The sequence below is a fragment of the Camelina sativa genome, chromosome 12, assembly GCF_000633955.1.
Source record: "Camelina sativa cultivar DH55 chromosome 12, Cs, whole genome shotgun sequence".
Classification (NCBI taxonomy): domain Eukaryota; kingdom Viridiplantae; phylum Streptophyta; class Magnoliopsida; order Brassicales; family Brassicaceae; genus Camelina; species Camelina sativa.
In genome coordinates, this window is record NC_025696.1 from 27655269 (window position 1) to 27668767 (window position 13499).

A 13499-nucleotide genomic window follows, 5' to 3' on the forward strand; every position below is an offset into this window, starting at 1 on the left:
TTACTCATAATAGAACTCAAGTTGGGATTATTCTCCAATCTCCATGAAAAAGAAGCATTTACATAACATGAAAAGATCAACAATAACACTATCATCCATGGGACTGATGATCATAACAAAACAACAGTTATAAAACTGAAGCAGAGCGATGTGGTTTATTCAAAGTTCCAACTGGCTCTGCATCTCCAATATAGTCTTAGCCGACTTCTGCAGCTTCTCAGACTCATCATCAGTCATATGCACATTGGTCACAGCGACCACACCATTGCGTCCAAGCAAAGCCGGGAGGCTGAGGAAGACATCACCCCCATCGACACCATAAAAGCCACGAGCAAGAACCGTGACAGGATGGATCTTGCGCTGGTCACGGAGAATAGTGCGAGCCAGATTAGCAACAGAATAACCAATGGCCCAAGAAGTGTAACCCTTGAGTCCAATGACTTCATAGGCGCTACCAACTACGCTTTGGTGGATGTCCTCAAGGGTTTGTTTCTCGTAAGCAATCTGTTGCTTCTCTAGAAAACTTAGGACAGGAATCCCTCCAACACTTATGCTCGACCACAATGCCACCGAGCTGTCTCCATGCTCTCCGACAATAAATGCCTACACAAAACCAACTGATCGTCTCAAGTCTCAACAATACATTATGATCATCGGAGCTATTATCACCTGATCAGTGATCACTCCTTAATTGCAGTATAAAACCACTAAAGCATAGGTTTTTATCATACAAAATCACTCCTTAATCAGTATTTACCAAAAAGCACAAACCTTTTATCAATCATCTAATCCCAATTGAAACTAAAAAAATATATAAAATTGAAGCTCCAACACAAAACTGACCTGTACGTCCTGAGCATTAACGTCGAGATGATCTGCGATTAAGAATCTAAACCGAGAAGAATCGAGGTTAGTAGTACCAGATCCAAGCACCCGATTCACCGGGAAACCAGAGAGCTTCCAAGCAACGTAAGTCAAAACATCAACAGGATTAGAGAAACATCAACAGGATTAAACCATCACTTATCAATCGGATAATACTACAACCAACCCACCATAAACTAAACACAAACATTACAAATGGGATCAAAGAACCCTAATTTTTGAAGAACAAACCAAGAACCCTAATTTCTAGAACAAACATCAGACAACCCTAAGTTCAAGCAGATCTCTGCCGATTCAAATCGAGACTTTGATCGGGAGAAAGAGAGACTTTGATCTGCAGATCTTCCTTTCTCGGATCGAGACTTTGAACGGGAGAGAAAGAGAGAAGTTTATCGGGAGAGAAAGAGAGAAAGAGAGAAAATTAATCCGGCAAAAAAAAATTTTTTTCCCTTTTCTATTATTCTGTTGGCCAACGAAAATTTGACACGTTGCAGTCTCTTATGAACGATTTCGGGTTATAATATAAGAGAGTCTCTTCTTAATTTTCTTTTCTTTTGATTTAATTTTAACCCACTAAAAATCTATAAACCCCCCTTACAACCCCCCGATAAACATGCCCTTAGCTATTTTTGTCACATATGGGGACATTATATCAATAGTCTGATTGTTCATTTGATATGTTTACCATATCTTTCCCTGTGGTTTCCTCTTTGGCTCTAAAAATCGGTCTGATCCGAATCTTCTTCTTGATTAATCGTGGCCACCTGATCAGGGACAAAAAAATTTAAGAAAGCTAATCCTTAAACAACGAAACAAACGACAAGATTCATCGATTTTTGAGGTAGGACAAACTTTTAATATTACCTTGCAATGGGAGGATAATTTTACACCATAGAAGGTGATATTGACATATATTGTCTGTAAGGATACATAAGGAAAGTGCAAGACTCTTCTACGAGACTTTTGGTAAGTCCAAAAAATTTTACAGTCTCATATTTTCACCTTTTTTATACCGTCTCCTTGAAAGATTTAAGATGGAGAAACTCTCTGAATTTGATTTTGCAGGTGTTGAAGACCAAAGGGAAACTTGGAAATGAAGCAATAACATCCATGTAGTGTCAGTAGTGATGTTCTTCTCACGCCATTCGCTAGACAGCAAAAAGCTTGTTGTAAATTGGCCAGAGACAATGTAGCTTTTGAATTATGAAGGCTCAATTTGACCTTTAAAGTTTAAACTACTCCTTTATTTTTTCACCTTTAAAAAAAAAAAAAAAAAGTAAATTGACTATGAGTATCTTTTCTGGGACTATGGTTAAAATAAAATAATAATTTTTTTTAAAGTGTCTTTGATCAAATAATTTTGATTTGCTAAAACGCCCAAAGAATATTTATTATATAATATCGATTTGATAATCTAAACTAAAAAGCATGTAAAATTTTGTGTTATAGATTTAGTTCAAAAAATACTCTGGTGCTTATTGATTATAATTTATATTAATTTGTATTTAAAATATAGTTATAAACTCAAAATTATCAAAATGTTGAGGATGACTTGTAGTTCTTCGATAATAATATTAATGGTACTAAGAAATAGATTAAAAGATCCACTTAATTTCTGGAGTGCGCAATCTATCTGAGTTATAGCTAAATGGAGCATTATACATCACCAACTGTATACATAAAAATATGTTCACCTCACGTGAATACATACCATGAGAACGATTACTTTCACAGTTTCACAACAAAATACATTGTCTTATCACGCAAACTATTCGATATACTATATATTTAACCATTTTTGAAAAGATATTTTAACTTAAATAAAATATCTTCAGCTGTGTATTGTATTATATGATAATTTTTTAATTTAAAAACTATATTATTTTTAAGAATGACAAATGTTCTATTTAAGTACATTATAACTACTCTGAAATAACATTATATCAAATTTTTACGTTTGGCTATAAATTTATGCAAATTTTTTTTATTTTTGTCAAATTTAAATTAATATATATAAAGTAAATTAATTTAATATATTTTCTCGAGGTTAGAAACTTTTGTTTAAATGTGATTGTGGCGGTGTGACGAGTTAACATGGTGTATCATGTGGTTTGAATCACATTCCAGAGAACAGATAGGCCAAACTTAAGAAGAACCGTCGACGATCTCTGAATCCAGATTATTTAGGATGTTCATGAACACTTTCTTCACCTTTCCAGATTAGGGTTTGGTTCATGAAGATATACGAGAACTGAATTTTTTTTTCTGTGAATTTTCATAAAGAGGGAGTACAAATTCTTATATTTCTGACAACAAATTAATATTTTGACGTAAAAAGTTATGATATTTTAATAACAAATTAATATTATGATCTTTTCATATTTTATATTTTAATAATACTTTAGAATGAAATTAATTGATCTTTTGAATATTAATATTGTATTTTTTATTCCTGACAAATTTAATTTATATGATAATTATAACTACTAAAAAGAGATTAAAAATGATAAGATATTTTTTATTTAAATTATTTTAAAAAAATGAATTGATATTTTGGCATAAAAAGATGTGATATTTTAAAAACAAATTAATATTATAATCTTTTCATATTTTTATATTTTGATATTACTTTAGAATTAAATTAATTGATCTTTTGAATATTAATATTGTATTTTTAATTTCTAACAAATTTAATTTATATGGTAATTATATAACTACTAAAAATACATTGAAAATGATTATATTTTTTAGTATAAATTATATTTAAATTTAGTGAATATAAAAAATAGTATATTTAAATTTCAAAATAATGACACATGTCAAAATAATACAACGCTACTTGTCAGCCTCTTAGAGCATGATTTTCAAGAAACTTTACTTCATTATATAAGACTAGATGATTACCCGCGCTATGCCGCGGGTTTTCTTTCCTTTTATTTTTGTTCTATTTATCATTTTAAATGTCATGTTTTGATGATTTGATCATTGTAATTTCTAGTTTTCTTATTATTCACTAATGCAATTTAAATTAACATATGAACAACTACTCTTTATATTGAAGTATTTTTCTAGCTAACAACTTTTTTAATAATATCACTCAAACAAAAAACACATCATAAGATTCGTTTATAACCTTGTTTCGCTGGAAAAGAGATAAGCTTTGTTAGATCTTATAATGACAAAAACTTTTAATAAAACAAAATCATAAACAAAGCAATTTGCCACACAATTAGCTTACTGAGCAATGTTGATTTTATTTGAATTTTTTTTTAATGTCTGCTCATTCTTGTGTGATCTTCTCCTTTAGAGCTCAATCCTTTCCCTTCGTCACAACGTCTTTATATAAGATGAAAAAGTTCAAATTTAGTTAATTGTGATATTTTACAATTAAATATGAACAATTATGAATGAATTATTAACTTTTGTAATGGAAGACGTAACGAGGCTATATGTTTTGCTATATGTTTTAAAGTTAACATTAATTATGTATTGCTCATTCGCCTTCCTTGGTTATTCCCGTTTTTCTGTGAGGTGCTGAACCCAATCGACAAGCAAGAAATGAACGGAAAACTAGATATGTGGCAGATGCTGGAATGATGATGTGGCATTCATATGGAGAATGTTAGCCAACTTTCATATATATGACTAGGTTTTGAACCCACGCTACGCGTGGGTTTATTTGGATATATTTTGGTAAAAATTATATATGATTGATGACAGTTATGAAATATTAGCTTATATAAAATTTTAAATTACAATTGATTGGTGAAAATTTTACTTTAAAAAAATACAAAAGTCACTTATGTTAAAAATTCAAATCTGACAAAAGAATCATGAAATTATTTGGACGTCCAGGCGAGGCGGACCGAACTGGTAACCTAGCATATCTTAAACTTTTTTTTTGACCATCAGACAAACAAAACATTTTTATAATCATGAATTAATCTTAATTTCCCATATTTAATTGACCACAACTATCTATGTCTTCGTGATTTATTTTTTCATTATATTCTTGCTCTTCATATTCTTTCTCATCATTTTCATTGTCAAATTTTCATGATAAAGGTCATCGTTACTTTACCGTCGGGTTCTTCATTATATTCTTCTTCTTCCTCTTCCTCATCAGCTTCCTCACATTATTCCACTGAATAATTATTTAAAACCTTTTTTTAAAGACTACCACACAACTTGTTAACCCATCAAACTCTAATACCAAAATCATTGCCTCTTGTCTCGTAAAATTTCAATTTTACGGACTAGCTTAGTCACTACATGCACCCAACTATTGATACTTTCACATGTATACTTATTCGGCTTTAGATCCACACGTATTGAAACTTTTCAAACCAATATCCTAAATACTACAAAATTGCAAATTACTTGTAGAGAAAGTAAAATTAACACATGTATATCTTTATTCTTTAAACCTCAAAAATTAACTCAAACAACATCAAATCAAGATCTTGCGATGTCAATCCTTCTTCCTTTGACCCAAAAGATAATTTTACAGAAACAATATCAAATCATCTATAAAATCATACATAAAAACATGTTTTATATTTTTGAGATAAAATATTAATAATACTTAAACTTCTTATAGAGTTTAAATATTTATAATATTTTAAACTTTTTATGGAGGTATTTATAATATTTTTAAACATCCTATAAAGTTTAAATATTTATAATATTTGAACTTTTTTAAAGTTTCAATAATTTTAATATTTTAAACTTTTAAAATTTCAAAATTTAGACGCCTGATAAATCAAGCTTCCTGCTCATTCGTAGTTCGAAGCATAATAGTCTTATTTATAATGGTTCTCAGCCATTGTCTAAATTTTTCTAGCCGATGTGGGACGTTGTAAATACACTTATTTATAAGTATTTTAATATAGAAATTTAACATAATTTCAAAAATGTTAAAGATTGGTCGTTTAAAATAATTCTTAATATAGAAAATTCTAGAAATTGTATAAAATGTTAATAAGTGATATGCCAAATCCCGATAGGTTGTTTTAAATCCCATGTGGACGACTTAAGGAGCTTAAAGCTCCTACTTTTATAGCTCCTACTTTTATTTAGTATAGATTTCCACAAGTTCTAGAAAATGAGAATTTCCAATGAGCAAGTGAGATTATCAGGTTTAATTAAGACCCAAGATATATGGGCTTCCTATTGTTTTCTTTAGGCCTACGACTCTAATGAGCTTTTCCTGAATAATATTATTATGACTCCTTCCGTTTTTTTTAAGTTGTTATTTTAGAGTAAATTTTTTGTTTCATATTACTTCTCCTTTTGTATTTACGAAGCAAATTTATAAATCAAATTTCTAGTTTTGTTCCTACTTTTTAGCTTATTAATTATTTATATCAAATGAAATAGTATATTAATGAAATATAAAAAAGAAAATTTAATTGTTTTCTTAATCTATGTGAAATCACCTAAAATGACAAGTAATATGAATCTTAAATAAATTAATAATCTCTCTATTTCACAAAGAATGTCATTCTAGAGTTTTATTTTTGTTTCACAAAAAGTATCATTTTACATTTCTAACGACACTATTAAATCATCTATGCACTTCTTAATAGTTATTGATGATGAATTGTAAATTCCAAGAAAAACAAATTATTCCATTTGTCCTTATAAATCCATTTTTAATGATTTTTGCACATATTAAGAAAACATATTAAAAACTGATTTTACTTGCTTTATTTTTGTGATTAACAACTTTAAACCAATAGTATTCAGTTATTCGTTTTGAAGTTTAAAATTTACCATTTAATTACTTCCTCCCCCCACTCTTTTTTTTTTCCTCTGTTTCACAAAATATAATTTTCTAGAATTTTTAATTGTATCACAAAGATTGATTTGATGTAATTTTATATCAATTAATGCTAGAAAATTGTAGATTTCAAGATTCATTAATTAAAAATTTAAAATTTTGATGAACTACTAGTGGTTAATAGGTATGAGAAATATGTTATTAAAAATGCATTTACAGCTAAACATTAAATGTTTTCTTAATTTATATGAAAATCTTAAAAAATCATCATTTCTAATACAGAGGAAATAATTGATTTTCTAAGCTAATTTTTTTGTTCTATAATACATGATTTTCTCACATATCAATGCAAAATTAATTGTTTTTATTGTTAAAAAAATTTATATTATGCAGATTATTTTTTATTGTTTGAATTGTGTTGAATTGTGTGTAATTAGATATCGAATGATGTTTTTGTTCAAAATAAGCAAAAATTAAATGATTTTTTAATGTTTAAGCACAACTCTAGAAAATCATATATATAAAAACGGATGGAGTATTAAAAATGAATAGAAAACCTAAACTTTATATTTTTTGTAATAATTTTTGTTTTCTAGAAATTGGATTAATAAGGAACGGATAGAGTAAATATTATTGCTTTAGAGTTATAAAATTTTGTAAAACACTAAAAAATGATGCAGTTGTAATGAATTTTGAATGGGTTTGATTAATATGTGTAAAAGGTCTAAAGGTTGGATTAACTAGGACTAGGAACAGAGGGGAAGTGTATTTGGTAAACTTTATCAGCGTTGCAAGATCACAACTTTCTTTGTTGATTAATGGACTCTTTGAAAAGAAGAATATATTAAAATCACTTATTATATAATTCGTGTGTCGGCGGCGATCCTCAGTCTTGAGTAGCTTTCTTCTTTCTACTTCATAGTGACTTTCTCCTCTTGATTTGGTAAGATCTGATTGATAAGTTTACTAAATCCCCACAATTTTAATTGAGATCTTCTCTTTTGCTTGTTTCGTCAGTTCATTATTGGACATTTTTTCTGTTTGTATTATTTTGCATTTCTACTTTGGTATTCAAGATCGTATCTTAAACATCATACAATTGTATTTGCAGATCCAATCAATCATAGGTTCCAACAATATAATATGGTACAACTGGTGAATTGATGCAAAATATTGAAGTGTTGTAACGCTTAAGATGGGATCCGTATCGCTAAAGATTGGCGATGGAACCGCAAGATTCAGTCGATCAACGCTCTTCTCTTCCGCCATCAACCTCCTCATGCTCTTCTCTGTAGTCACTACAAACCTCTTCGCACTATACGCCTTCTCGTCTCATTCCCAATCCAACACCACGCAACATCCTCTTCATTCCAACAACGTCTCTTTGGTTTCTCAGCATCTCTCACTCATCCTCCGAGAAATCGATTCCTCCCACCGCACACTCTCTCAGATGGAGACAAAGATGGTCGGTTACGAATCTCTCGATCTCTCGCATCCTGAAGTCCCCCAAGAGCTTAAACTGTTCCTCCAACAACATCAGCTTCCTCTCGGCAAAGACTCTCGTACTGGTATCACACAGATGGTTGCATCTGTTGGACATTCCTGCGAAACGTCTCTAGATTTGTTATCTCAGTATATGTCGTACAATGTCTTCGACAAGTGTCCTGATGATTGGAGCCTTGCACAGAAGTTGATTCTCCGTGCTTGTGAACCGTTGCCACGACGTCGATGTTTGGCTAAAACTGTACATAAGCCAGGTCTCGCTACGTTTCCTGATTCGTTGTGGAGACCTGTTAGTAACGAGAGTGTTAACTGGAGCGGTCTTGGCTGCAAAAGTTTCGATTGTTTGAGAGGTAAGAAACTGAACCGGGATTGTGTTGGTTGCTTTGACCTAGCTAATACTAGTCATGAGAAGGATAGGTTTGTTAAGGTTAAGGTGAAGACTGATTTCTTGATAGATGATGTTTTGAGTTTAGGCCATGGGAAGATCCGGATCGGGTTCGATATTAGCAGCGGCTCAGGTACGTTCGCTGCTAAAATGGCTGAAAAGGATGTGAATATAATCAGTAATACATTGAATATAAATGCTCCTTACAGCGAGTTCATAGCTGCGAGAGGTGTTTTTCCGTTGTTCATGAGTTTGGAGCAGAGGTTACCGTTCTATGACAATGTTTTCGATCTCATTCGTGCTTCTAGTGGATTGGATTTAGCGGGTGGTAGTAATAAACCTGAGAAACTGGAGTTCTTGATGTTTGATCTTGATCGGATCTTGAAACCAGGTGGGTTGTTCTGGTTGGATAATTTCTATTGCGGGAATGATGAGAAGAAGAGAGTTCTTACGCGTTTGATAGAGCGGTTTGGGTATAAGAAGCTGAAATGGGTTGTTGGAGAGAAAACTGATGCAGCAGAGGTTTATCTCTCGGCTGTTTTGCAGAAGCCTGCCAGAGTTTGATTTGTTCCTATTTTTTTGGTATTTTCTCATAAAGGTTATTATTAAATTTTGAGCTCATTATATTTTTTTGAAATGTTTGATTGATTTCCAAGGGACAACCAGAAGTTTGCATTTTTGTTTTGATAGTTCTGTAACGTTTGTTTGTAGGATTGTGTAGTTTGTCTGGTTTTGTCCTAACGAATCTGGTCTAAATTCTTCCCGCAATTTTCAAAGTTAAAACAAAATCGAGTTCACAAGAGAAGTAATTTGGTTATGACCAATTTGATGTATCAGATTTCAGGTTTGTGTTATTTACAAATCTAATGACTAAAGGAATGATGCCATTCAGATTTTTAAGTTCAAACCTTCCACCAGTCGACAATTATGCAGATTTTGATTTCTATGCGATTCGAATTGTAACAAAATCATGTTTCTTGATATACACATGAGAGGTTGTAAAACCACATATTTTTATTAAAACAACCCGAGACCGGCTTAGGAGACAAACAAACAGAAATGGAAATGATACAATCTCAAAATCATGTGTAAACTATGAGGTTAAAAAAGAAACTTGACTTCTTTTCCCTCATTAGACTCTCTAAACGATAAATAAAGAAACATGTCTTTGGAGACAAAAAGTGGGATTTCACCACTTCATCCCTTTCAAGATTAATGCTTATTATCCAGAGAAAAGCTGATCTTCACGGGATTAGTTCACGACGTCGAGAACAAGCTTACGGGATTTGAGTACTGACCATTTCAGTCTCCTGTAATATGCAGCTTGAAGCAGAGCCAAAGACAGTAAAAATATCCATTTGAAACCCATCTGCACACACATAGAACCAACGTTAACAGAAATCTAAGCGCAAAGAGTCGGATCACCGAATTTTGCAAGTTCCTTTTGGGTTGGTTTAGGGCCAACATTACCGTTTTGAATACAGAGAAACAATACGCCCTAGAACATATAAGTCAAGTTCATGTCTCATAATAGCAGACTACGTAGTATCTAGAATGCTTTACTGTTGGCCTGGGATTAGCAGTCTAAGGACAAGAGCGGTGTTGTCAGTTGTGGTCAACACAAACATGCAACTACGGGATTCAATCTGCTAAACCGAACCAAGAATCCGAACATGGATAAAATGGTACAATATTTTTTCTATCTCTAAACCAAAATCCTACCAAACCAATCTAGACTATGCGGTTTTAGTTTGGTTACAAACTTCTAAAACTGAATCTGAAAACCAAATGACCGGAACCCCGATATAGACACCCCTACTGCAATCTTGTATATATAGAAACGACAGCTAAAACAATGGAATCACATGATCAAAGAAAGAAACTTACCAATTTCCTCTCTTCCATTTCTGGTTCAGCTGCCCAGGACAAGAATGATACAACATCTTTACCCATCTGCATTATATTTACACAAAGAAACATTATAGACTATTACTAACTCGAAGAAAGGTCAAATTTGATAAAGCTCTATGGTCTGTAATTCTTTTCTTAAGCAGAGGAAAACTAACCTGTGCTTCTGTTGCAGGAGTTCCATCTTCATATTCCACAGCTTCATCATTAAGCATCTTTGGCATAGCGATTGCTCCACCAGGGAAATAGGGATTGTAGTGTAACCCCTCTCTAATCTGTACCGTTGTCACATGATCATTTTTAACATCCAACAATCTATAGTTGTAAATTACAAGTGTTAGGCGAAAATAGGAGAGAAATTTACCGAAATTCCAGCAGGAGGGTCACGGTAACCAGTCAACAGAGCAAAGACATAATTTTGGCCATTGTGACGTGCCTAGCAGAACCAAACAAAGCTGTTTAGATCACAGACGATGAGTTAGATACAAGTAAACAAATTGAGTGAAATAGCACAAGACCTTAGTTACAAGACTTAGATCAGGTGGATACGCTCCTCCATTGGCGAACCTTGCAGCTGATTCATTTGAGTATGGTTGAGGAAGCCGGTCACTGAGTTTACCAGGACGGGTGAACATCTCACCCTCATCATTTGGTCCATCAACAACCTCGATTTCAGCTGCCATTGCCTTTGCCTCTTCCTCTGTGTAGGCAACACCAACCAAGTCTCGGTACGAGATCAGAGACATCGAGTGGCAAGACGCACAGACTTGCTGATAAACTTGGTGACCACGACGAATCCTGCTCATAACAAATCAACGCCGGTCTCGAATTTGTCAAGTTTTCAGCTTTAGTATTACAATTAAAAGAATATTGGAGACAAAAGTGTAGGTTGAATAAACACTCACGAAGCATGGTCATATGAGCTGAGAATGCCTTCATGTGGCCAAGGGTAGTTTGGACACTCCAAACCATGTTCGGCCTCATCAGCGGATGCCACAGTAGAAAAACTCAACAACCCTGTAATACCAGCACCCATGAGAGCAAACGCTTTAACACCAGCAGACCCAGCATCTTCATTAGCTTTCTTCGAAGACAACCATGACAATACCGGAGTTGCCTGTGGTGGATTGATAACACAGAACAAATGAACAACAGTAAGAAAAACCAAAAACAAAAATGGCCAGGACCAAGTAGCTAAGTATGCTTAACGAAACAAAAGTCTACTCTTTTCATACTCTCTAAGCACAAATCAATATGTCTAAAGCTGTTATATTCCAAAATCTCCAATGAATTGTATACACAAGAACCAAACAAAACCTATGACTTCTCTATTCAAACAGATCCTTAAAAGATGTTATAGGGAAAAACAAAACTCACGACTGATTGAGATTGAAGTTTCCTTCTAAGAAGCTGCTGGATAACTCCACCTCCAACCATTTGATGAACACTTTTGTACCAATCAACCTCGCTGAAACAACAAAAAGAGACGATTCTCAACCATTTGGTGCCATTTTACACATACACACGATTTTCGAAACAAGAAAAAATGCGTAGAGCCCTAGAAAAAAATCCGATTCTCTATATAGATCCAGTAAACAAAAATCAAAAGAAGAAATGGCTGATTCGGATATGAGATATGAAGAATCGAGGAAAAATTATAAAGACTCACAGTGAAAAATGAAGCAACGAGATCGGCGATTGACCAACACAAAGGAGGAAGAAGAAGAAGTAAACAGATACCAGAGAAATTGTATGTCTTCCAGATGACGCGACTGTGACACTGACACACAACAACTTGTAATTTTTCAATTTTTATGGGCCTAATATCGTTTATTAAAGCCCATTATAGGCCTATCCGTAAACCCCAACAAAAAAAATATATATATCTGGAATACTTTTCGCTGGGTACCGTACCAAAATATATGAAACTTTGAGGGAAAACTTTGAGTGATGAGTAACCACAGTAACATTCCTACGAAATTAATGTAGGTTAAGATTATAACATAATGTTATTAACATTCTAGTCTTGTTTACTAGTTTGTGTGTGTATATAACTATATATGTTCTTTTCACGCTTTGCACTAAACTCGGTTGCATGATTTAATTAGCTGCTTTTGAATACAAGAAGGAAGTAACATGATTGTAGTACAATATCCAGAGGATCTAGCAATTAGCATAGCTTGTGCTTTAGAGTCAGTTTCGCTAATTGTTGATAGCTAGGCAAAATATATTTATTACACGTCTATTTACCGGTTTAAAACCACTTTTATTTTGTATCCAACGTACGATTCTTCGTCAGGGAAAGGATTAATGCTTATAAAATATTGAGATCTATGGTATCAAAGTCATTATTGTCTAAGGAATCTAGACCACAAAATTCCTGACCGCATAGGTCATGAATGCATTTCTCTGGTAAAAAGAAGCAACTCATGGTGGATATATATAGTCACATTTCAAACATATCTCTTTACCAACTTATCATATATGACATAAGCAGAGTCATTAAATTTTTGCAATCATAAACTGTGTCTCGGCAAAGGAATCTAAAGTCACCGAAAATAATTTTACGTAAGATGTCAACGGAGCTTTTTCTACATATTTTCAAGCTATGATACATATCTTTCTTAACATAAATTGATTGATTGAACTTGTAAGTTCTTAATTTAGTGCTTAAAAGGTAAAGATATATATTATATATTAGGGGAAATGGGATCTTTTTGTTGAATGTCTCGAGTGTGAGTAATTTGAATGTCTTACGTGTTTTCCATTTATGTGAGACGGTTAACTTGAATAATGTTATCTAAGTCCTCTCGTAGCCTTTATAAGAGCTAGATAATGATGCTTTAATTTATTGTTGGAATTAAGGGAATGCATAACTATATATATGAGTACGTACGTAGAATAGTCTAGCGATTTTTGTACCTAAAATAAATGCTAAGTGAGTTTATGGGATGAGAGGCACCTCCTGAGCGGCATCTTAACTCCATATATATCATATCTAACAAAAAAAAAAAAAAAAAAAAAAAAAAAAAAAAA

At 32.7% G+C, this 13499-nt stretch overlaps 3 protein-coding genes across 5 annotated transcripts; 1 reads left to right on the forward strand and 2 right to left on the reverse strand.

Moving 5' to 3' along the window:
- Window positions 1-999, reverse strand: LOC104732728 (L-lactate dehydrogenase A-like; the record flags this gene model as incomplete). Its single annotated transcript, XM_019233388.1, has 2 exons — window positions 1-603; window positions 844-999. Coding segments are annotated over 2 exons (600 nt in total), but the record flags the coding sequence as incomplete, so codon positions are not given.
- LOC104732730 lies at window positions 7427-9360 on the forward strand. 3 transcript variants are annotated; one of them, XM_010452310.1, is made up of 3 exons: window positions 7427-7610; window positions 7779-8520; window positions 8626-9360. In XM_010452310.1, exons 2-3 carry the CDS (start codon window positions 7863-7865, stop codon window positions 9117-9119), a joined length of 1152 nt encoding a protein of 383 aa, XP_010450612.1. In that variant the 5' UTR covers window positions 7427-7610; window positions 7779-7862; the 3' UTR covers window positions 9120-9360. The 3 variants fall into 3 exon arrangements, with proteins under 3 accessions (XP_010450612.1, XP_010450613.1, XP_010450611.1); XM_010452311.2 differs by having other exon boundaries at window positions 8644-9119; XM_010452309.1 differs by having other exon boundaries at window positions 7779-9360.
- On the reverse strand, window positions 9513-12236 carry LOC104732731 (cytochrome c1 2, heme protein, mitochondrial). Its single transcript, XM_010452313.2, has 8 exons — window positions 12133-12236; window positions 11841-11931; window positions 11369-11580; window positions 10982-11261; window positions 10828-10899; window positions 10622-10738; window positions 10443-10508; window positions 9513-9924 (listed from the first exon to the last, which is right to left on the reverse strand). Exons 2-8 carry the CDS (start codon window positions 11898-11900, stop codon window positions 9808-9810), a joined length of 924 nt encoding a protein of 307 aa, XP_010450615.1. The 5' UTR covers window positions 11901-11931; window positions 12133-12236; the 3' UTR covers window positions 9513-9807.